The sequence below is a fragment of the Myripristis murdjan genome, chromosome 16, assembly GCF_902150065.1.
Source record: "Myripristis murdjan chromosome 16, fMyrMur1.1, whole genome shotgun sequence".
Classification (NCBI taxonomy): Eukaryota; Metazoa; Chordata; class Actinopteri; order Holocentriformes; family Holocentridae; genus Myripristis; species Myripristis murdjan.
Window position 1 is genome coordinate 17,368,493 of NC_043995.1, and position 21,385 is coordinate 17,389,877.

Genomic DNA, 21,385 nt, shown 5'->3' on the forward strand with positions numbered 1-21,385 from the left:
GTTACGTGACTAGCGTTTGGGTTATCCAGGTTACGTGATAGGATTAAACTGTTAAGCTGTTTTCAAGCAGGGTGATGGCACATCTCAGGAGTCTCACCATTAAAAAAAAAAAACAAACAAACAAAAAAAAAACAAAACAAAGAATAAATGCAGCACAGTGGTACATACTCAATGCAACATACTTTCTACCCCTCTCCCTCCTCCCCAAATTAAACATACAAGCCCACATGAATGGTATTTGCCCTACTTGGCAGGTTCTGAAAATGTCCATACAAGCTTCTCACCACTAGAGTGCACTATTGCTCTAGCAATAAACACCACACACACTTAGTGAACACAATATATTGCAGAAAACTTGGGAATTACAGAGTATCCTTCCAACATTACAGAGGCATTTTCTCACATTAGATAGGCATTTTAGCAAGTGAGCCAGAGGCATGAATATTAAAAACATTTAAGTGTAGCACTGGCAACCGCACAGTTAACAATGCTTGCATGACACATTTATTCCTTGCAACATAGGTTCATTTCAAGTTAATAGTAACACACATGGCAGCTTTGTTGCATGGATCAGCATGGGTACGACAGCTGAAATGGCATCACCATATCGGCAGCCCATCATACCTACAATATACAGAGGATACAAGTGAAGTAGACACAGTGGCACACTGACCTGATTTCACATTCTATTATGTACGTTGTAGAACATTGTATAGCATTGACATAGATGACAAAAATAAATTCCTACAAAGTCTCAGGGAAAATGGATGTAAGGAATAGCTTCAAAAATCATTTTAAGTAGTTAGCAGTTTAATTATTGTACCTACCTGACATAGCTGGATCCTGGAATACTTTCTGTGCTCTCTTTCACCAGGAGGTCTGAAAATACAGTATCTGGACTGGATCTCTTCCCATACCTGGGTATGGAAAAAAATCAAACATATAATTTTTTTTCTCATGGAGATCTAAATTTTCCAAACTTCAAGGTGGATTATGCAGTTTGAAATGGGAGGGCACACCATTTTATTCACTGAGGTGAAGGCTGAGGAAGGATAAACCCCCTCAGGTTTATTCCCAACAATAATAACCCAAAGAATTAATGCAATGCTTTTCAATGCAAGCTATTTCAATGCATGCTAATTCTAATGGTTTGATGTCAAATGTGCACAAAAACAGAAACAATGGAGCGAAGTGCCCATATATTTTGGGTTGTGATGGGATAAAAGAGATGACCTGAACTCCTGAGGCATTTCTAAATTGTATTCTTCAGACAACTTTAGATTCTTTACCACATTGTAACAAGGTGTAGGTGCCCTCCCCTGTGACACTGCATAGTCTGTCTTTAAATATTTGGCTGTATTTTATAATTTAGTGGAACATCAAAAAGGTCTCACCTCTGTCTTGTGATGAGGTTGATGTAGTGCCTCAGTGCAGAATAGTATTTGGCAAGTTCCTCAGGTGGTGCATCCTCCGCAGGACTGGCAGGCTTGGATGGATATGCATTTACACCGGGGTGAACCCAAACTAGCAGCAGCCAGAGAGCCAAAACGCTCAGAGAGATCACAGCGTTGGAGCGTATCCTGTATCAGAGAAAGTAAAAAAAATAAAAATAAAAATAAAAAAAAAATACTTTTTTCAATCTAAATTCTGACTTCTGCCAAAAATCAAAAACAGAATCACCACTCTACACTAAAATGATTCCCCCACTCATCATTACACATTTGCACTGAAAAAGGGAGAAAAACAAAGTTTGCTTACATTATAATTTGGCACTTGAAAGCACTGCTTTGGTTGGATTGCTGCTCCGTCCTGGGTATCTCTGTCATGTTCCTGAATTTGCGCGTGTTTTATATGAAGCATGTGTCGTGGGGAGGGAGGGCAATTTCATTCACTCTTTACGATACTCCTGAGAAATGACTGCAGCTTCATTTTTAGGAAATCCCTGGTTAGTAAAATGTCAAGGAAATAAACTGAAAAGAAAAGACCAAACAAGCAAGTTTTACTGTTACTGCCAACAAAAATGATCCTAGGCTTGCCAGGTAAATATTTTCTTGAAATTTTGGACAGATATTCACTATGTTATTTTATATCATGGTAATCCAGACTTTATGGCAAAGATAAGGGATAATTCATGTATTTAAAAAAAAATACTGTAATGACAGTTGTCATTCTGTGCAACATAATCAGTTCCTCAGCAGCAAACAATGAGTTCAATCAAAAATAAACATAGAAACCTACATAAATCTTTTTGTGGTTTGCACTTACTGTGCAAGTAATTTGTACCTTAATTGTTCCATCTATCTTGTTCCTAGCAGTGCAATTATCTTGTACCCCAGAATTAAATTTTCACTAAGAGTGGAGTGATCTTGGCAAAAAAAAAAAAAAAAAAGCATCATTTGAGGGCAGTCATTTTACAAACTGTGCCAGTTTCACAAGTTTCTCAATAAACCTGCTGGTGTTTAACTTGAAATGGTTGATAATTTTCTGCTATTTTCACATCAAGTCACAATATGTTCTGACACCTCAGGAGTTTAGAAAGATGTTATGGTTCACAGATTACTGCAGAGGGTGTCTTCATCAATAATGAAAACTAAATAAAAAGAAAAAAAAGCAATAATGCAGAGAATATCTGCTTTTTATGGACAAGAGCAGCTCTAATCCTTGGCATCAGATTATAATAAACAGGTCCTTTTCTGAAATGCCTTGGTAATTTATATGATTCTGTTAAGGTTAGCTATTAATCAGAGAAAAAATAGTGTCAAAAACCCACCAACTTTTCTGCCCTTAAAGACAATCTGCGACATAACTAATGTAGACAGGCAGGTACTCAAACGAGAGGCACTACAACTCCATTTCAAACACCACTGACTGATCCACTGTGATGTGGCTTGACATATGGCTGTCCTAAGATGGTAACTACCCAAACCATTTTAGGCAAACCAAAGAGAATAGGTCCAAATTACACAAAATTATACAAGAAAGGGCACTGGAGATCACAAAACCAACAACTTTCAATTCCAGTTGATAGAGGGCACAAAAAGCTACTGTGGCTTTCACCCCCAAAATGACAGGAAAACATGTAATGGCAACTATTTTCTTTGAAGAGCATTCTCCTGGGAAATTCACAGAAATTTGACAGGAGATTGGCACTGACAGTTCCTGACAGTCAAATGAGGCCTTGGAGCAATAGCACAGAGTGGTGTAGAAAAGTACAGAAGAACTTAAAACTTCTTATCTCCCCATTATACACTAATATGGAGATGTTGTGTGGAAAAAGTACATATTTCTTTCATAAAAATATGTTTATGTCTAAAGCAGTGGCTTCATACTTTTGTGCCAAACTTCAAAAATTCATCAGTCAATAATTTAGCCATCTTTTTGACTGATTTCTTACCTGCTTGGCAAAAAAAAAAAAAAAACAAGTCCAAAACTACATTCAGTGAAGCCCTGATTCAGAATCAGGTCACTTATGCTGTAAAACTGTCAAATGGGCTAATCTAGATGGTAAAATGCTTTTTTGTTTGTTTCAAAATGATCACTCAAACCCTGCAGTTTGCACACTACATTTAGCTCACCATGAAGCTGTCAGTGTCTGTCTCAGTGTACACCAGGGGAAGTTCTCAGCCTCCATCTATCAGAGGTCTCGGCTCGTTAATTTGGTCCCAATGAATTCAACTTTGAGAGTAAAGTTATGTGTTCAAGACATATTTTTCCAAGTGATTTCTTGGAAAACAGGATTTCTGGTCTCAACAATGTCTTTGGCAACTTCAACATTTTTTTCTTTAATATCTAAATTCAGCTCCTGTGCCTGAAATACATTAGGCTTGTAGGAATGATATAGGTCTGCAACACACACTGATCAAGTTTAGACTTGAGCTATCAAACTCACGTTAAGTGGTACATTTGAATGAATTACCACACATTTATTCAAAGAGTAGGAGTGATTCCTTCTCAAAGTGCAGTAAAATTTGATTTACTATTCCACCTCATGAAGTGGTTTGGCTATGAAATGCAGTAATACTCTCACCCTTTCTCTCCGTCTGTCCTCATCCACCTGTCTTCACCTCAGCTGGGTCCACAGGGTCTGGATATTCTTCCTGAGAGAGAGAAGAATTGCGGGGGCAGGACTGGCAATCAGCCATTCTCTCTCATCTCTGCATTTCCATTTTCTTTGTAAATTGATGACAGCAAGGTGCTTGGGCAAAGAAACAGAAAATGAAATAAGTGAAGCATTTTGCCATATGTTGATCCTTATTATTCTCTGACCAAATCAACTGGGCCCATATGCATTTAAACATTTTAGAGGCACTTAAATTAAGGAGCTTTATTATAGAAATCAAAACAAGAAGATTTTTTTTTTCTTTTTCAAAAATACAGAACAACTGGACATGCACTTGATTGGTTCATCTCACTAAACAATTGGTTCATCTCACTAAACAATGATTCCAGAGTGATGGCATATTTGATTATTGGCAGCAAACCATTTTTACCAATTTGTTTGGTTATGTGAGCACTGATCTGGATCATTCCCCCTGTTCCGGAAAACCCAGCTTTATGGTCACAGTTGTATAGCAAGTGAATAAATTTCTCCATAATACCAACTGCATTTTCCCCCTTCCTGAATGTTGTGCAGCATGACCTTATGGTGGTTCTAATCCTGAAAATGTGACAAGGAAGTCAACACTGAAAAAGACAGAAGAGCTCCAATTTCCTGCTTTGGAACATCATTTACTCCATCAAATGTTCTCTGTAGAGTTACTGGTGTTTTACTTGAAAGACAGACAACCTAAAAAAGAAAAACATGCATCACCTTTATTTCTTCAATAATAAATGTTCAAGTTCAAGTTTATTTAGAGCCCAAGATCATTGTTAACAGTCTCAAAGGGCTTTACATGCCCACATGTTTACAGCAAACAGGATGATGCCCCCTGACTTAATCCTCATAATATATGGAGTGTGGTGAACTATAAATGCTTGATTAAAATACTTCGTAAATGACTTTGTCACATAACCCTACACAGCCCCTTTCTCACAAATGAGGGCCAGGTGGGCCGAGCACAGAGAGCCTTGCAGGTGTCATCTCTGATAGTGCTGATATGTTCGCTGGTTATATTCCTCATGGACACATCATCCCTGGAAAATGGACTAAGCCCAGATATAGATTTGCATTGAAAGATAATACAAAAACACTGACAATATGATGTGATTATACTGTATGGTCGTGGAGGAGATGGATGGGACGATGGACGATGGACATACAATCAAAGCACTGGAATTGCTACACATGATTAAAAGATGATTGGGTTTATATTGTGTGTTCTTTAATTTACTGTGTGCTTAATTCAAAAGCAAATGAGTGCCAGTAAAGTGACTTGGTGTTGCCCAGTGTAGTTTATTTCATACAATGAATAAACTTTTATTTTCTTGCAAGAGGCAAAATTGTTCTGCTACTGCTGTGTCCAAAAACTTTATCTCCGTTTTTCTCAGAATCTCTTCAACCATATGGCCTTAATACCATGGAGAGTGCATTAACACCCCTGTCATTAATAGCTAGACGATACTGGGTAAAATGGCTGTGCAAATAATGAGAACATTAGTCAAAGTAGCTACGTTTTAATGAAACACAGTCGCAATCTTTGACTTTCACTCGTGTGTTTTCCCTCTGCGGTCATTTTCTTTTTCTCGATTGGATGAATTGAATTTGGAGCTCAGAGGGGTGTGAGTGAAAGCCCCCTAAATTAACTTTCGCCCTATCTTCCAGGCTCATAGCTGTACTACCACTGTCTGTAAATGGGATGCAGAATAGTGTGTAGTTTATGAGGTTAAATTCCACATGGCATATAGCCTGAATGAACCATTAATGCCCTTCTTTTATTCAGAATTGTCACCTGTAAGTTATGCTATGGTGTTAAGTTTTGTATTAGACGCGAGTTTTGTTCATTGAACATTCAACTTTTATATCATGGGTCACATTCTAACTTTCAGTCCCCCTACTAATACTACATACAGTATAACCACCACACACAATGACACTCGATACACCAGATCCTGTAGAGCTCAGTCAAACAGTGAAAATGTATAACCTTAAACTCTGCAGTTTAAGTCTGGTATGTTTTTACCTTTAAGACATTTAGCTGACACTTTGCCAGTAATGATATGCAATGAGTGAAAGAAAGAGATGGTCAGTTTCGAGAGGTTTGATGGTTTTGTGAATGTTTGCTTACTTGATCAACCAGTCAGTTAAAAAAGGACATAATTTGAGCATGAACATTCGAGTTTTCATTGCCTTGACATCTCTCAAACAACATCTGCTGGAAGTAGTAATGCCTGCAGACACATGGAGCTCACCCAGTTACTCGGCAGATGGCTGAACTTTGCAAACCTGCCTCTTATGCATTCTTCACCAGTGCCCTAGTTCCTCAGAAACATTCAGACCAGGATTGTGGCATCAAAGCATGCAGACTCTTTCTAGAAAACCAATTCTGGGGAAGGACATATCCTTCAGAAGAAGATACAGCAAGCAAATTATGCCTGAGGAAAATGCAGCAGAAAAGTGTTTGGCATTTATTGTCATATTATGGCAGCATTTTAACATCCTCAAATCCACCAGAGAGTTTCACAGTATTAAAAAAGTAGATTTATGAAGCTCCAAAATGCAGGTCTATTTGTGAGTAATCCTACGTTGGTCTGTTATTCTGTATTAACCACAAATTGGCATTCACTGAATGTATGTTAAGGCTACTTGAGGCAACCACTTCATCTCTCCTGGCATAACAGCAGCAGCAGCTCTGCTTATTTACTGCACTTAAATACATCATCTGTAATGGCTTGCTTTGATAAGCCTTCAATCATTCTGTGGGAAAAGGATCTCGTGCAGAATTGCCCAGAGGGGAAATAACAGGGCTGTCCAGTGAATTGGGTCAAATTCTGAGGCTATGACTCACCCAATTGCTGCTTCTCCACCTTGCAGGGACACAGATGTTGTACCAGTAGTTGTGCCTAAAATGTGATGGCATCCCCAATGTGGAGAACAATGCAACTTAACGTAAAAGAAATGTAGAAACACTGCACAAGGAATTGTATGTAAACAATATTACAGTCAATGTAGGTTACAGAAATTCCTCTTTTCATTGAACATTTGCCAATAACCTACAAAAAATCTTCAGGAGATATTTATGGAATCTGCACATTTGGAGGAGCTGAGTAAACAGCTTCTCACTACACTCAAGCTATTTTATATATATATAAAAAAAGATGTATTTTAATCATAGCTTGTAAATTTTAAATATCACTTTATTTCATAGCATCAAAATGTTATAATAAATTTATATATACACCTCTCAGCAGAGTCAACAATCATTACTCAAAATACAGAACAAAGTAATCTTAATTTACAGATACAGTCTGATGCCACCTACTGGCTAAACAAAATGAAAAGGGATGATGGGCAGAAATTTGTCCAGATAGTTGGGTTAATATTTCTTATAGCATTTACTTTACAGACCAAAAAAATATTTAAATTAATTGGAGGAGGATATATTAAAAATGGTCTTTTATCTAGCCAAACTTTACATTTCCCAAGATACCATCAGTTGTTGCCAATGACGACAGACATGACAATTATAAAAAATAATCTAATAACTTCACTGCTGACACCTTCACTGCTTCCAAGTTGTGGTGAAAGAGATCACAGCTTAAAAGAGCAGATGTGTCCAGGTGCAATGAGCTGTTCAAGTCTGTGAGATGCATGTGTTGTCTGTCCTTTGCTGTCACTTTGTGACTTCGACACCATACATAAAGTCCTCTGGTAGCGTCTCAGCAGGGATACTCTGCAGCTGCTCATCGAAGGTGCGCAGAGTCCACAGTTTCTCCAGTTCATACACCTCTCTGGTCTTAGGCAGCATGAAGTGAACAACCATACTCCCTGAGGAGATACGAGGAGGGGAGAACACATTACAGACAGTCTGCATGGCCAAATGTCTGAATCAGGCACTTGAAGAGAGGTTTTACCTACCAAAGTCAATGCACATCCAGTCCTCTGCATCCTTCCCTTCAATCTTGACATGTGGATCTGCATCCTTCTTCAAAAATTTGTACTGAGAAAAAAAAAAAAGATTTCCATGTGACCCTAAGAAGCAAGACAGATTGTGCACTTCAACACTTAACAAATCAAAACTCATGACTGCTTACCACTTTGATGGCATAAAGTGCCATTGCGCGGAGGTGTCTCGGCGAAATCCCACTGACAACAACAAAGTAGTCCGAGTATTTGATGTGCTCTGGTACTTTAATGACACAGATGTCAACTGCGTTCTCCTGGCGCAGCAAAGACACCAGCACGTCGATGGAGAAACCCTCTGACGATCCTGCAGAAAGTAAGATAGCAACAATTACTAGAACTAGTTTATGTTACGTGGAGAAGGTTTATGTTAAGTTGGAGCTGTGCAACTAAAAGTCAACTAAAAAAGGACAGGAGGCTGGACAGGTGTCAGCCAGTTCAATAGAAGATGCTCACTTTGACTGTGGTCTGCGTCGGTGATGCTGCTGTCCGCTTCATCCGCGTCCTCTTGAGACTCACCAGCGCACCTAATGTTTCTTTCATTAAACTCGTCTGACCTGTATCGTTTTGTGACCAGGTGACAAAGGGACGCCTTGTGCCAGTGATGATACAAAGTCGCTGAATTTGCTGTGAAAGGTCGACACAGGAGCTCGCTGCCATGTCGAGCTTTGGGGATCAGACAGGCGCTTCTGAAAACACCCGCATACTGTTGCTTAATGCTCTGTTTCGATACCGATAACACTAAGTGTTTAGAGCAACTGAGAATACACATGATGTTAACTTGTCTGTCAATGCCGTGCACGAGTGTGTTATGGCTACAAACAGGAAGCTACTGTCTTTTCGTATTGTGATTGGTTTGGATTGCTTCTTCGTGGGTTCCTGCTTCTTTCTCTGTCATTAAAGTGCGCCGCCTACCGACTAGTTGAGGATGTCGACCTTGACACCGAAGCTGAGAGCAACAACTTTGCAAATGTGGTTTATAATACATATTAATTGTATTGAGAGCATGGCTGCGGATTGACATCACTCTGAGTCCTCCAGTGATAGTGCTGGTACATCAGTATGACTTATATTGTGTTCATGTGTGTTATGTTAACAGTGTATGGGGAAAACATGCAGCATATTGCCAATGGGACATGAAAAGCAGGAAACACTGTCTAAAATTCTTTCATTCCATTTATTTTCACAGGGAAAACTGGAAAGAGAAATGCCATAAAAAATACAATATCAATAACCCTGTTCTGAACAGGGGTGTCATATAAAACTCTTAGTCATTACTCAGGTTGAAATTGGTTTCTGAAGCGTCAGTAAATCACTACTGTTTTGAATCCCAAGCAGTCTGTGAGGTCAGTTTAACCCACCTGAGGCAGTTTCATTGGTCAGTACATTGTCACTTGTAGTTGCAAATTCAAGTATGGCGACAAAACACTGCTGTGTCTGTATAGAGTGGAGCAATGTACATTTTTGTACATTTTGGTCCCTTTGTCTCAATGCGATGCCTCGTTCACGTAAGTCCTCAGTCATCAGCACACTCTGAGTCCATCATCACATTCAGTCTCAAGCCCACAGGAATATGGTCTGTAAGTCCAGCCAGCTGGGTAATAAAAGTAAACTCTTCAATTTCCTAGATGGAGACAAGGAGAGTTTGTGGTTTTAATAATGCATGACAACTCTTGTGTGTTTTCAGACCTTTTCCAGAAGTAGTTACAGCAATCAGTCTTTCTGTATCATGTAAATGATTCATGAATTACTTAATTGATTTGTGGAGTCACAAAGTACCTTTTAACTCCATTCAAGGAGATAGTTGGCAGTGGAGGAGAAGGAGAAGAAGAGGATTGGGAAGAGGAGAAAGGGAGACTCATGGGGACACATACTGTTCGGCAATGCTTTGCAATGGTGCTCTCACGGTACAGGACATAGTCGATCCGGCGTCCGACCCAGGGCTGACCAGGCTCCGGGTAAACAAGGGGACAGTCAGGTACAGCCACAGGAGGAGAGATAAAGTGCTTTCTCATCACCTCTCTCTCCAGAGTCCTGAACAGACAGGAAGGATAGCATGGATTAAGACTGTACCTGACTTTCAGCCATTCAGTGTGAGAATTTGACTGTTTGCTGTGTTACATATTCTAATTTGTACCATTTCTGGCAGTCAGAAAATTTTTGGCTTCAGATAATTATGAAATAAACAAAAACAAGAAACATTATAATAGAAAAAAAACAATTATTGTGCTGCATTTCGTTTCACAGTGATGCTCTCATGGTGTCTTGTGTTGTAAATCCAGCTCGCCCTTTCCTTTGCAGTGGTGCACATTTGTCCCTACCTAAAAACAAACTCACTCTTAGCTAGGCTGTGGCATATTTCTAAGGCTGAGGCATGTTTCCATTTAAAGTTCAAGGAAATACACTGTCATAAAGACAAGTTTTTTTTTTCATAAGTCCAGTAATGTATGATGTTTCCATCGTCAATAAGTAATTGTACTAAATAATCATGATCTCAATATTCACCAAAATAATCATGATTGTGATTTTTGCCATAATTGAGGAGCCTTAATAGTCATGCAAAGATATCTGAGCGTTTAAAAGCGATAGAATTTATTAAGACAGCCCCATAAAGACAGAAAGTGTCTGTGTGCTTCTCTCCTTGCTGATCATGAAAGTGGCTCTTAGCAGCTACAGAAGCTTGATCTTTATTTTTTTTAACTATTTCTTTATTTTAATAGTAAACCATGTCTTTAAAACAAAACAACAAAAACTTGATTGTGTCATTTAACTGCAGGGGGTTGATGATGGATGATGCTCAAATCGTTTTTGTGAACACATGGAAAAGGAGTTGCTCTCTTTACAGTACAGCGGTGCTGTGCTTGAACAGTTATGTGGCAGAGAAGAGGTGAGCTTAGTGTACCTTTGTAGATTTTCTGGGGTTATTACTTCCTCTTCATACAAGGTTGGCTGCTCCAAGAGAGTTCCTGCAGACAAAAAACAGGGCAATCCACAATGTGACTATGGTACCATTGTCTGTCGTGTGTGGGCAGTGTGCAATTCGCAGGACTGACTCAGCACGTACCAATCACCCAGGGCTTCTCTTGTCCCGGCCCTGCCCTGCACGGGTCTATGTAGTCTTCAAACAAACTGTGCTTCTGTTCTAAGCTGTCATCTAGACAAACCAGGAAAAAAAGTGATAAATACAAAACTTTTGATAGAGAAAGTTCCATATCACATTTGTTTCATACAGGAAACAAAAATATGGTTTAAAATGAATACAGTAAAGTATTAGGTGTACACACACCAGGTGAACAGTTGTCAAAGTTGAAATCTCCACAGAGCACATCAAAAACTACATCTTCATCAGATTGTCTGTTTGCAGCCTGAAAGTCATCGATCCACTTTGTTACCATGTTCAGCTGCTCACAGCGAATTTCCCCTTCACCTGATCAGAGAACACAGAGCAAATGATAGCTTATCAACTGTTCCTCATGAGGAAATAGAGAAGTTAATAATTATAATAATTTTGCTCATCTTAAAATTGCATGAATAATGAACTATTCAATATTTTTTAATTACTCTGAGCAGACTAGATCAATAAATGTGTCTTACCCTCTGGTGCATGAAGGTGTGTACAGTTAAAGAAGCCAACCACCTTCCTCTTTTTCTTATTCTGCCCAATTAGCATCTGAGAATGTAACAAACATCACATCATTACATTTTCATGTGTTTTCATTCATAGGATTACAACTGTGTGAATAATTAATACACATTCTGTAATATAAATATAATAACTGACAGAGGCCTAATACACTATACAACCAACTCACCTTAGCAGAAAGCAGGCCCTTGGCAGCCAGTGCGTCTTCCCCGCGGCTGTTGGGAAAGCAGTGATATTGGGCCTCCAGCACGGGGAAACGACTGGCAAGGAACAGGCCACTGTTGAAGAACTTGAAAGAGGAACAGCAGCATGGTGGCTGGCAGGCATACACACCTACGTCATAAAGTATGTGTCCAAAGAGAGGTTTTAGGACATCTATGAGCTTCTGTGCCGCCCTCTTATCGAACACCTCCTCCAGGCACAGAATGTCAACATTGGCTGGAAACAGGGGTGACACTTCCCAGGGGACATCATCCCGCTGGCCCAGACCATGGGAGAGTAAAGCCCTGGGGGCACGCCGGTGACTTGCTCGGCCCCGCTGGTTGGAGTTTTGATTGGTGTTGATTAGGGGGACAGGTGGCTGAGTCGAGGGTTCTTCTGTATCATCACAAGGTGTAGAAAGCACCTGACTACTGAACTTGCGGATTGGAACTTGTCGCTCATCTGAGTCCTCATCTGCTGGTGGCTGGCCCTGCCTCTCAGTGGCCCCATATATTGATGAGTTTGATCTGGGGAGAAAGCTGTTAGAGGGGCTGACAGTGCCACAGCTGCTAGGGGAGTCAACAAAAATACGAATATGTGGTCGGTTTACACCGTGCACAATACGCTGGCCAATGGCAATTGCCCGATGCTGGGTGTGCCCAAGGTTGTTGAAGCGAGCTAGGCTGTCAGGCAACAGGCACAGGTTTGCAGTAGCAAAGCCAAATGCAGCCTTTCCTGCCATCTCAAAGCCCTGGTTTGTTTCTCTCTCCAGTGAAGGCGGAGGCTCTCGATGGTAGGAGAAGGGTCTGCGACAGGCCTGAAGTGGTGCCCACAGCAGGAACCCCAGTAATGCCAGAGGGGTGGCAGCCAGAAAAAGAATGAAGAACATGATTGCGCCAAAGAAGACCTTGAGTGGGTGGAGGTAGCATTCCTGCTCCATTCGCTGGCTTTGCTCCAGGGTGGTGGATATGCACACAGCGATGAGGCGGTCCAGGAACCAGAAACATGGCAGAATAAGTGCCCAACCCACAGAATGAAGGCCTGCAACAAATCCATTAGGGAATGGGGATGCTTGAAGGGCCATACCTCCTCACCTTCTCTAAGCATCAATGAGGATGACCAGCATACTTGCCGCTCCAGCCTCATTCATTTAACATGTCTCTCCCACCAGGGCTCCACTGTAGTCTAAGACAAAATAAGGAAATTAAGAAGTTGTTAAGTTTGTGCTACTTCAATCCAAATGAACAATTACAAAGAGGGCTCCTTCTGGGTATATTCCCTTAGTTACTGTTTTACAGTGTGACGTTGGTGATGCAATGATTTCAAGCCCAAATTTCATGCTGAGGAAAACATAAAGCAAGTGACAGCTGCATTGGCATGTGTGTAACAGTCAAATGTTGAGGGGAGATTACACTGGCTTACTGCACGCTTATGCAATGCATCATGATCACTGCTGGAAAAGAGGCCAAAAGGAGGCAATCTAATGGTGTCTCGCCCAAACCGCCTATAATCCAGCTGTCACCATCTGCACACTTTTGCTAATCGCTGACGAAATGAGACTTTTCTACATACCACACCTTTGTGTGCACTTATAGAATGCTATATAGTCTGATATTAGTGTATTCCACTCACTTCCATATTATTGGCTCTAGCATATATCTAGTCTACAAACAAAAAAGAGCTGCCATTCATATTATACGGTCACAAAGCTGCAACCCTGATCAGCCTGATGAGACTCAACATGGATAACGATTGAAAACAGTCTGCTAATCATCCGGACACTGTTAAGCCACGTCGAGGAGCAAAGTCAGGCTTTATTATCAGCACGGATCGTGTAAATACTCCCAGTGAAAACCCCTCCTTACAGTATTTGTGCAGGAGATCCAACTGTCATTTTTGAGCACTGATACCCACTAATAACACAAAAACCGAACATGCACTGTCAACTTAACTCACTTGATTTAATGTATTTGTTCGTAATCGGCCCCTACGAAACTAAATATTGAAAAAACACGGGAAGTGGGCAGCTCTGATTCACTGTGACTGTGTACTCCACCCTCCACCTACAGCCAGTGTCTAGATGAGTTTCACATATCCTGAACTTACCTGTTTTCCCCAGAGTGCAGGTTTGGAGTTTCACTGTCAAACCCAACAGACTTTTGGTGTAATGCTCCCACAGTACCGCTCCATCGACACAGCACCTACATTATCGAGTCCACTGACGATTTTCATGTTTTACACATGTAAACAAGCCCATAAACTACTATCTTTAGCAGCCAGTCGCGGAGTTACCTCTCCACTGGCATTACCGCGGCTAGCTAAAACCCTCACACACGGCTAACGTGGTAAGCCCCTGTGAGTAAACCAGACGGTCTTACCTTAGCGCGGAAACTGGGACAGTGCTCCGTCTAAATAACCCCATAGAGCTTACTAGCTTTGCTAAAACACAGAGCTTTAAAACGGCAGAAATGTCAAGCGAATTAGTTGCTCTTCGCTCCCAAAAAAGGACTGTTTGCAAGCCAGATAAACTAGTTCATCACCCCCTGGTTCCAGTTACCTTGAACTTGCATTAAGCCCCGCCCCGGTGGCGAGCTGGCCGCGCCCACGTGACCTCACCTGAGGCATTAACTTATCAAGACAGATACACTCTGAAGGGATAAGATAAACTTCATAACAATGTAACAACATGAAAAACATCCTCGTGGAACCACAGTGACACATTTGTAATAAATATAAACCTGTTAATGCATGTTTAACACGCCCGGATTAATTATGTCCTTTGGCTTATTGATAAGTTATTAATCAGGTTGTTTTTGTTAGTGCCATATGCATGGTTGCTGTTTACATTTGTAGCTTTTGCTTTGACATTTAAAAAATAAAAATAAAAATAATGCAATTCCTGCAAATGGTCCACCGCTGAACTGACCTTAGAGGATGTGGCTCTCCAGATCAGGTCAGACTGTTAAGTAGTAACAACAGACAATCTGTGATAATAACAAAGAAGGGAGTTTATTAAGCCCTGTGTTATTCAACAGAGGAAAAGATTATACATCAGTCAGACACTGTGGTGTTGGCTAGGCCCTTCGTTCAACAAGTGTTGTGTGGAAAAAAGCGATTCTTATAGAGCATACTACTGCTGCTGCTGCAAAGTGGAATGAATTGGTGAAAACATGTAGAAAATTATAGACTGAATTCCTCATTGTTAGACATCTCCAAGTAAGTTCATTTGTTTATCCCCCCCCCCCCCCCCCCCCACCCCACCCCCCCCACCCCCCCAAAAAAAGAAAAAAACAGAAAAAAAAAATGCCTTGGTAGTTTTCATGGTGTCAAAATGAATGATATAAGCAAGCAAACAAAGTAATACTGGGAATTAATGGAATATTAGCATCAGTAATCCTGCAAACCTGCCTTTTTGTTTGTGTGCACTAAATCATCATAAAACCACAAAATTATGCACTCATGAGTTTATTTTCCATTTTTGAACCAGCAAACATGCCAGACCCAGTGTGTCTAAGGGTATGGTCTCCTCTACCAGTAGAAGAGGGGCTTTCCATCGTTTTTGGCCATGTAGCAGAGACAGCTAAGGAGAATCAGCAGGTCCTTGAGAAGTTTTTCTGGTGCGGTGCTGTTTATCACCTGCCTCAAAACATCTGGGTCACTGAGGTCAATGTCCTGACTTGTTTGAGAAGCAGGCCTCTCCGTCAGGATCCCATAGCTGTTGATGATGAATTCACCAAAGGTTGGGTGAAGTGTTGGGCTGTAGCCAAACTGCTTCAAGCTGTCCATAAGATCAGCATACCTCTGAGAGAGGTGAAGGCGATACCCACCATCCACCCTCCCTGTTAAGGGTTGTGTGCTGACCTGTATGAGAGGAAGAGGAAGGACAACTTATCATTCCCCACTCAGTCAGTTAGGAGGAATAACATGGAACTGTCACCTTTTAATCTTCAAGTCAAGGAATGTGTTTTCCCCGACCTGTCACACAAACAGGCTTCACCACTGGTGGTAATGCATTTAAAATATTACTCAATTCTCCATTCTACTTCAGAAGAGTCTGAATCTGGTGTTTTCCTAAACTTCTCTTGAAATCACAACTCATCCGGTATAAATGTGTGTTAGTGCTGTGAGCATGTAGGAGGGCGTTCCTGAAGCAAACCCTCCCTAAGTAAATGGCAGAGAAACTGATAAGCTTCAAAAAAAGGATAATAAGCGATTCCAGTTTGAACAGTAAAAACATAAATGAGGGAATGCTCACTTGAATGATCTTGTCTTGTATGTTGGGCAGGGTGAAGCCATAGAGCCTTTTCTGGCCCTGGAAGACATGGGCGAGGATTCTCCTGTCCAACTGGAAGGCAATCTCTCCCAGCAGCCTCTCTGGATCTGTGTTGAAATCATTTCAAATTGCAATAAGTATTACTGAGTATAAATCCACTTTCATCCAATCCTATGAATTTCATTTGTATATTACCTTTCATTTATCAACAACTCCATTAATTTAGTCACTGATTCATTGATTGATTCCTTTACATATTCAACAATTCTGCCATCACTCTACTGCCACATGTTAGGCTTCACAGACCTTTGAATCTGAAAGAGACATCATGCCGGGATCTCTGAGACTTTGCTTTTGCTCCTGTGTCCATCTGCACTGAACTTTGGTTGTAGCACTGGAAGCTGATGGGGGATGAAGTTTTGTGTGCGTGTTTGATTTTGGTTTGCTGCAAGTCCTTTCTGAAATGACTCTCATCCATGGTGCCTTGCCACTGAGTAGCTGTGGCTAATCCTGAGGATTGACAAGGAAAAAGGATATAAATTGACATTATCCCAGGACTCAGTGACTTATTGTTAATGTGAGACAAAGTGGAGGTTCAAGACCATTAAAAAAATATTATTTAAAATTATCTATAAAAAATATTTAAAAATATTGTTTTCCAACACACAATTGTGACTTTATTCCCCACATCCAAGTGGGGAATAATCAAAATCCTTTTCAGTATACGATTACAATACACTTGCATATTTAAAACATGTATTTGTTTAACTTTAGAATTCATTTTGTCCTCTCAGAATGCAGGGACAAAACTTTGCTTCAGTGTTTAACCAAGATCATGTATTTCAACAAAGATTAATGTGAAGTCTTAACAGGCCTTATCAAGAAGGCAAATATTTGTGCATTTACTCTTAATATTACTTCCTGTTATTTCTCCTAGGGGCGCTTGATAACTGGACGAGTGCAGTTAAAATGCACCATAGCTGCCATCTAGTGGTAGAAGAAAGTATTTCATTTACACAAACATTTACATTACCTGTTGCTTCGTGCACGGTGCCGTCGGTGGAGACATGCAATTTAGTTCTCAGGTCCACGTTTTCCTTCACAAGAGACTGCAGCAGCTTCAAGTGCTCATTCTCCTTCCGCTGTTTTTCAATCTCTGACAGCAGTGTCAGGTTAGTGCACTGCAGGTCCATTGATGTTTCTCCAAGTCTAGGTTCCCACGGTTGGGCCATGACCATCCAAATGTTTGAGACACTAAATGTGCGGTCTCCCGGCGTTACCCAATAAATACTGAAATGGAACTGCTCTCTGTGCTGTCATAATCACTCATGATTCCTTCATTCCAAACACATGCCACCTCATCTAGAGAAACATTCTGTATAGGCCACAAATGTTAATAAACCATGCCTTTTGGTACACGATTTCTTTCTGTCTTTTTTCCTTGCTTTATTTTTATTTTTAAAACAAAATATAAATTTCACCAGACTCAAATTCATACTGTATATCTTCATGGTAACATAAAATAGTATATAGATTAGGATAAAATACGTCAGCCTATAACTGTCAGTAAAATAAAAACAAGAGATTAAAAAGTCCATATTATTAGATAAAAAGTCATGCCTACGAGATTTAAAAGTCGAAATTATGAGATACACTCCCACAACAGTCAAAGTTGTTCTCCTATTCAGTTAAACAGAGAAATGGATTGTGAGTACACTGAGTTTAAATGTGGCTTTTCAGCAGATGAAGTACTTCATTTGCTTGCTGATTGACATGGGATTGTATGAAGCAAACGCACCCTTGAAAGGTTTTTAAGCACAAAGCAACTCCAGTGTAGAAAGAACCAAACTGCTGTGGCTGAGGTAGCAACATCTGGTCAGTGTCATGGTTACAGAAGGATGCACCCAAAACGTTGGCTACATGGAATTGTGACTGACAGACAAACAGTTTGAATATTGCCACAGACCTCTAAAAACAGCACAACTGGAGTACATGTGCATTATATCTCATAGCTAATTGTGACTTGTCATAATTTCAATTTTTTAATCTCATAATTTGGATTTTTAATCCCTTTTTTCTTTCTGGTGGTAATGGGCTTCCACAATAAACAGTGCAAAACAAAGCAAAAACAAATCTTGATTGATCCAATTAATGCATTACAATGCATTGCATTACATTAATGCATTAATGCATTACATCCTTACAAGTCAACTGTTGTGCAAGACAAACGAGACGGGTGTACAATTACTTCCATGCATGAAATCAAAACAATAATTTTTATAAGCTGCTCTCCCTGCTGGGTCTTCTCAGCTCTTCCGTGATCTTCCAAGTGCAGCCAGAATATACAGAAAGATGTTGATGATGTCTGTGTACAGGTTTAGGGCAGCAAAGATGTATTCCTCTGGACTCAGAGACAACTCCTTGTTGCCTAGCAGCAGCTGAGTATCCACTGCCAAGAACTGTCACACAGTAGACAAACATGTGTAAAAACCTAGCATACAGTATTATGACACATTTATTAAAAAGTAAGCATGCTGTTCTCTACAGATTGAAGCACACAGCCCTTAAATGAATCAGGAACAGTCACTTTATTTTTCCATGGCTCATTTAAATGGGGTGTGTGGTGGAGCTTCTTTATTGTTGACACACTTCATTCTCATGTTTGATTTAGTGTGCTGTACTGTAGTTTTTTGGATTCTATATACATGTATTTATATATGATAAATCAGGTGGATTAATCATATGTTATTTGTGTAACGAGGTGTTGTTCATTAGGTTACATGTCATATATTTTCATAATTAATGCATTTTCAGTCAATTCTGCAGAGTATTGCAGTGTATTATGATGTCTTAGGTTTGTCAATGTTTTACCTATAATCATAGCACCCCCATTAGGACAGGCAATGCATTTTTTTAATATAAACTTTACAACGCAGTCTGCATTTTGTGATAGTGGGAGTTTGGGATTTTCTGTCAGAAATTTTGCTCTGAAATTACTGTCTCGGTTAGGTTAGTGTAATTTTTAAACACTATGACACAGAGCCATCATGTCTCCATGCTTTGTCAATGTCAAATGAGCGAGGTAGCAGCTATAGTCTTTCAAAGATAGGAATTTTGTCCTTTAAAGGCATCATCCCCATCATCACTTAGTGGGACTTTCAAACCAGAACACTGCTGAACTGCATCATCCTTCCAGCATCTGGGGTGCCATGTTTAATTTTTTTTTTTTTAATTGACCTTGAATTATGTCATCATTAGGCCAACCAGCGTAATTTTAAAATTCTGGAAAACAGTGTAAACTTTGGATGCAGCTGGAGTTAATGTGCCTGAGACTTACACAGGTGAAGAGCAATGCCCCCAGTGCAGCATAGACGATGTGCAGGATCCTGTCACGGATGAAGATGCAGAGGATGCCGAAGAGAATCAGGATGATGAGGCAACAAAAAAGCACACCGCGGCAGGAAGTGAAGTCATATTTCGTCTGCGGGAGGAGAACATGGGTCTCATTTACACCTGGCATTATCTTGCCACTGTATCAGAAAGTTATCAAAGCCCAAGACCAGCAAAAGATGGAGACTAGCAGATACGAACCTGCAGAGAGAAGATGACTACAGTAAAGCACACAGCAGCTGTCATGCCCACAGCTAAGATCACTATATCGGTGTCATAGAAGCTGGCAATCATCCCCACCATGTAGGACATACACAGAGTCAGGACGGCCTGGAAGAAACACATAACACGTCAAACCTGCTAAACACTGTCACATATCTCATAGAGTGAATAAGTAACATGTTAATGTCACTGTTTTTGAGCAAAAAGTCTTGATTATAACTACTGAATGGGAGACAAACATACTTACTAATAAAGTCACGTTGCATGGAAATTGTCGTCGGATGCTTTTACAGCAGCTGAGCACAAGAAGGACCACAAAGAATATGCCATAGGAAAGATAGTAGGTCCAAATGTGGGCCTGGATAAATTTCTTGGCGTCTTCCAGAAAGGTGAACACGGCCACAAAGGAGAAGGTTACCATCAGCTGAACAGTTAACACCAAGAATACCTGGGGAAAAAAATTAAGGATTATTAGGTAGCATAATATTTCTGACAATACATGACTAATCTGTTTGTATTTGTACTTTAACTTGTGGTCACGTGCATTGTTTAAAAAAGTAACTTCTACTCTTTCCACAGCCTACACTGTATCCTTACCTTTCGGATAAAGGCTTGTCTTACACGCTTGTCATCAAATGCAGAGTCAAAGACATCATTTTCACGTGAGACTGATGGATCTTCACAAGGGTAACCTGCATTGTCCCCAGGGTCTATAAGGCAACCAGTCAGAAAGAACATAAAAGTCATAAAATCCCAAAATATAGACCTACCCTTCCACATACATCACCCTTATTAATAATCCCACTTCAAATTTAAGCAGACTAACCATTTGGGTATCCCTGGCTAGGAGGGACTGATGAGTCCACTGGAAAATAAGGTGCAGGCCCGGGTCCTGAACGGCCTGGTGAATACACAGGCTGCTCAAAAGCTCCTTGGTTCCCCAGGGAAAACAGATGCTGTCCAGGGAAAGGCACACCACCAGGAACAGGGATCCCAAGCTGGTTTGGGCCATTTATGGGCATCATGAATGCAGGAGGCCCTGGCTGCCCAGCAGTAGCTGGGTTCAGCGTGCTCGAGAGTTCCTCGAGAGAAAAGGCGGTCTTGTCCTGGGACATCACTAACCAACTGAAGTGCTGTTTTATTTAAGTGTGTGAGCCCTGAAAAGTTGATAAAGCAGAAGAGAGAAGTTACATAAGTCTGTGCTCCTGAACACAATGCACAATGTACACACTAGCCCCCTGATCACAAAGGCAGATGCCATACTTGGCCACGCCCTGTCGTCATGGGTGGAGATCAGACAGAGATGCAGAGACCTCCAGTGATGTTGGAAATACTGCAGTTGCGAACACGAGGAGTCTAAATTATAACATGTTGCTGACATGTGACGTTTGCACTAGAGAGCACGGAGGCCTTGCAACAGACTTGCAAACATTATTGCACATTTTTCCGACATGGAACCTGCAGTTATAGTGTCACAAATAATAGATCTGCTGGATAGACCACTAAATTTACTGGAAGCTCAAAGACAGCGATCCAACAAATTATTCATCCACGAAGTCTCTTTCATTTCCATATCATGCTATTTAATTAAGGTAAA

General features: G+C 40.5%; 4 protein-coding genes across 5 annotated transcripts; all 4 read right to left on the reverse strand.

The window, feature by feature from the left end:
* Nucleotides 1-552: 552 nt before the first annotated feature.
* LOC115373438 (peptide YY-like) lies at nt 553-1,806 on the reverse strand. Its single transcript, XM_030071836.1, has 4 exons — nt 1,759-1,806; nt 1,395-1,580; nt 828-917; nt 553-624 (listed from the first exon to the last, which is right to left on the reverse strand). Coding segments are annotated over exons 1-4 (303 nt in total). The 5' UTR covers nt 1,761-1,806; the 3' UTR covers nt 553-599.
* A 5,470-nt stretch (nt 1,807-7,276) lies between these two features.
* On the reverse strand, nt 7,277-9,053 carry malsu1 (mitochondrial assembly of ribosomal large subunit 1). The gene is made up of 4 exons (XM_030071833.1): nt 8,516-9,053; nt 8,191-8,366; nt 8,015-8,096; nt 7,277-7,924 (listed from the first exon to the last, which is right to left on the reverse strand). Exons 1-4 carry the CDS (start codon nt 8,829-8,831, stop codon nt 7,770-7,772), a joined length of 729 nt encoding a protein of 242 aa, XP_029927693.1. The 5' UTR covers nt 8,832-9,053; the 3' UTR covers nt 7,277-7,769.
* Nucleotides 9,054-9,217: 164 nt separating this feature from the next.
* Nucleotides 9,218-14,417, reverse strand: smpd5 (sphingomyelin phosphodiesterase 5). 2 transcript variants are annotated; one of them, XM_030071823.1, is made up of 9 exons: nt 14,282-14,417; nt 14,010-14,104; nt 11,872-13,088; nt 11,654-11,729; nt 11,346-11,486; nt 11,124-11,213; nt 10,962-11,025; nt 9,934-10,093; nt 9,218-9,683 (listed from the first exon to the last, which is right to left on the reverse strand). In XM_030071823.1, the coding sequence occupies exons 3-9, from the start codon at nt 12,985-12,987 to the stop codon at nt 9,576-9,578; spliced, it is 1,755 nt and encodes a 584-aa protein (XP_029927683.1). In that variant the 5' UTR covers nt 12,988-13,088; nt 14,010-14,104; nt 14,282-14,417; the 3' UTR covers nt 9,218-9,575. The 2 variants fall into 2 exon arrangements, with proteins under 2 accessions (XP_029927683.1, XP_029927684.1); XM_030071824.1 differs by lacking the exon at nt 14,010-14,104 and having other exon boundaries at nt 14,282-14,409.
* A 4,065-nt stretch (nt 14,418-18,482) lies between these two features.
* On the reverse strand, nt 18,483-20,903 carry grinab (glutamate receptor, ionotropic, N-methyl D-aspartate-associated protein 1b (glutamate binding)). The gene is made up of 6 exons (XM_030072031.1): nt 20,615-20,903; nt 20,386-20,498; nt 20,036-20,236; nt 19,768-19,896; nt 19,514-19,657; nt 18,483-18,635 (listed from the first exon to the last, which is right to left on the reverse strand). The coding sequence occupies exons 1-6, from the start codon at nt 20,901-20,903 to the stop codon at nt 18,483-18,485; spliced, it is 1,029 nt and encodes a 342-aa protein (XP_029927891.1).
* Nucleotides 20,904-21,385: the final 482 nt, after the last annotated feature.

Excerpts from the sequence above, each read along its gene's own strand:
- LOC115373438 (XM_030071836.1), bottom strand. Across the intron at positions 918-1,394 it reads AACCTCATCACAAGACAGAG|GTATGGGAAGAGATCCAGTC; the intron begins GTGAGACCTTTT and ends TTCCATACCCAG. Across the intron at positions 625-827 it reads CCAGGATCCAGCTATGTCAG|GTATGATGGGCTGCCGATAT; the intron begins GTAGGTACAATA and ends TGTATATTGTAG.
- malsu1 (XM_030071833.1), bottom strand. The coding sequence starts at position 8,831 with ATGTGTATTCTCAGTTGCTCTAAACACTTAGTGTTATCGGTATCGAAA. Across the intron at positions 8,097-8,190 it reads CACTTTATGCCATCAAAGTG|TACAAATTTTTGAAGAAGGA; the intron begins GTAAGCAGTCAT and ends TTTTTTTCTCAG. Across the intron at positions 7,925-8,014 it reads CTGGATGTGCATTGACTTTG|GGAGTATGGTTGTTCACTTC; the intron begins GTAGGTAAAACC and ends GTATCTCCTCAG.
- smpd5 (XM_030071823.1), bottom strand. The coding sequence starts at position 12,987 with ATGGCCCTTCAAGCATCCCCATTCCCTAATGGATTTGTTGCAGGCCTT. Across the intron at positions 10,094-10,961 it reads ACCCCAGAAAATCTACAAAG|GACTCTGGAGAGAGAGGTGA; the intron begins GTACACTAAGCT and ends CTGTCTGTTCAG. Across the intron at positions 9,684-9,933 it reads TTGCAAAGCATTGCCGAACA|GAAATTGAAGAGTTTACTTT; the intron begins GTATGTGTCCCC and ends GTCTCCATCTAG.
- grinab (XM_030072031.1), bottom strand. The coding sequence starts at position 20,903 with ATGTCCCAGGACAAGACCGCCTTTTCTCTCGAGGAACTCTCGAGCACG. Across the intron at positions 20,499-20,614 it reads TAGCCAGGGATACCCAAATG|ACCCTGGGGACAATGCAGGT; the intron begins GTTAGTCTGCTT and ends GTTGCCTTATAG. Across the intron at positions 20,237-20,385 it reads GACAAGCCTTTATCCGAAAG|GTATTCTTGGTGTTAACTGT; the intron begins GTAAGGATACAG and ends TTTTTTCCCCAG.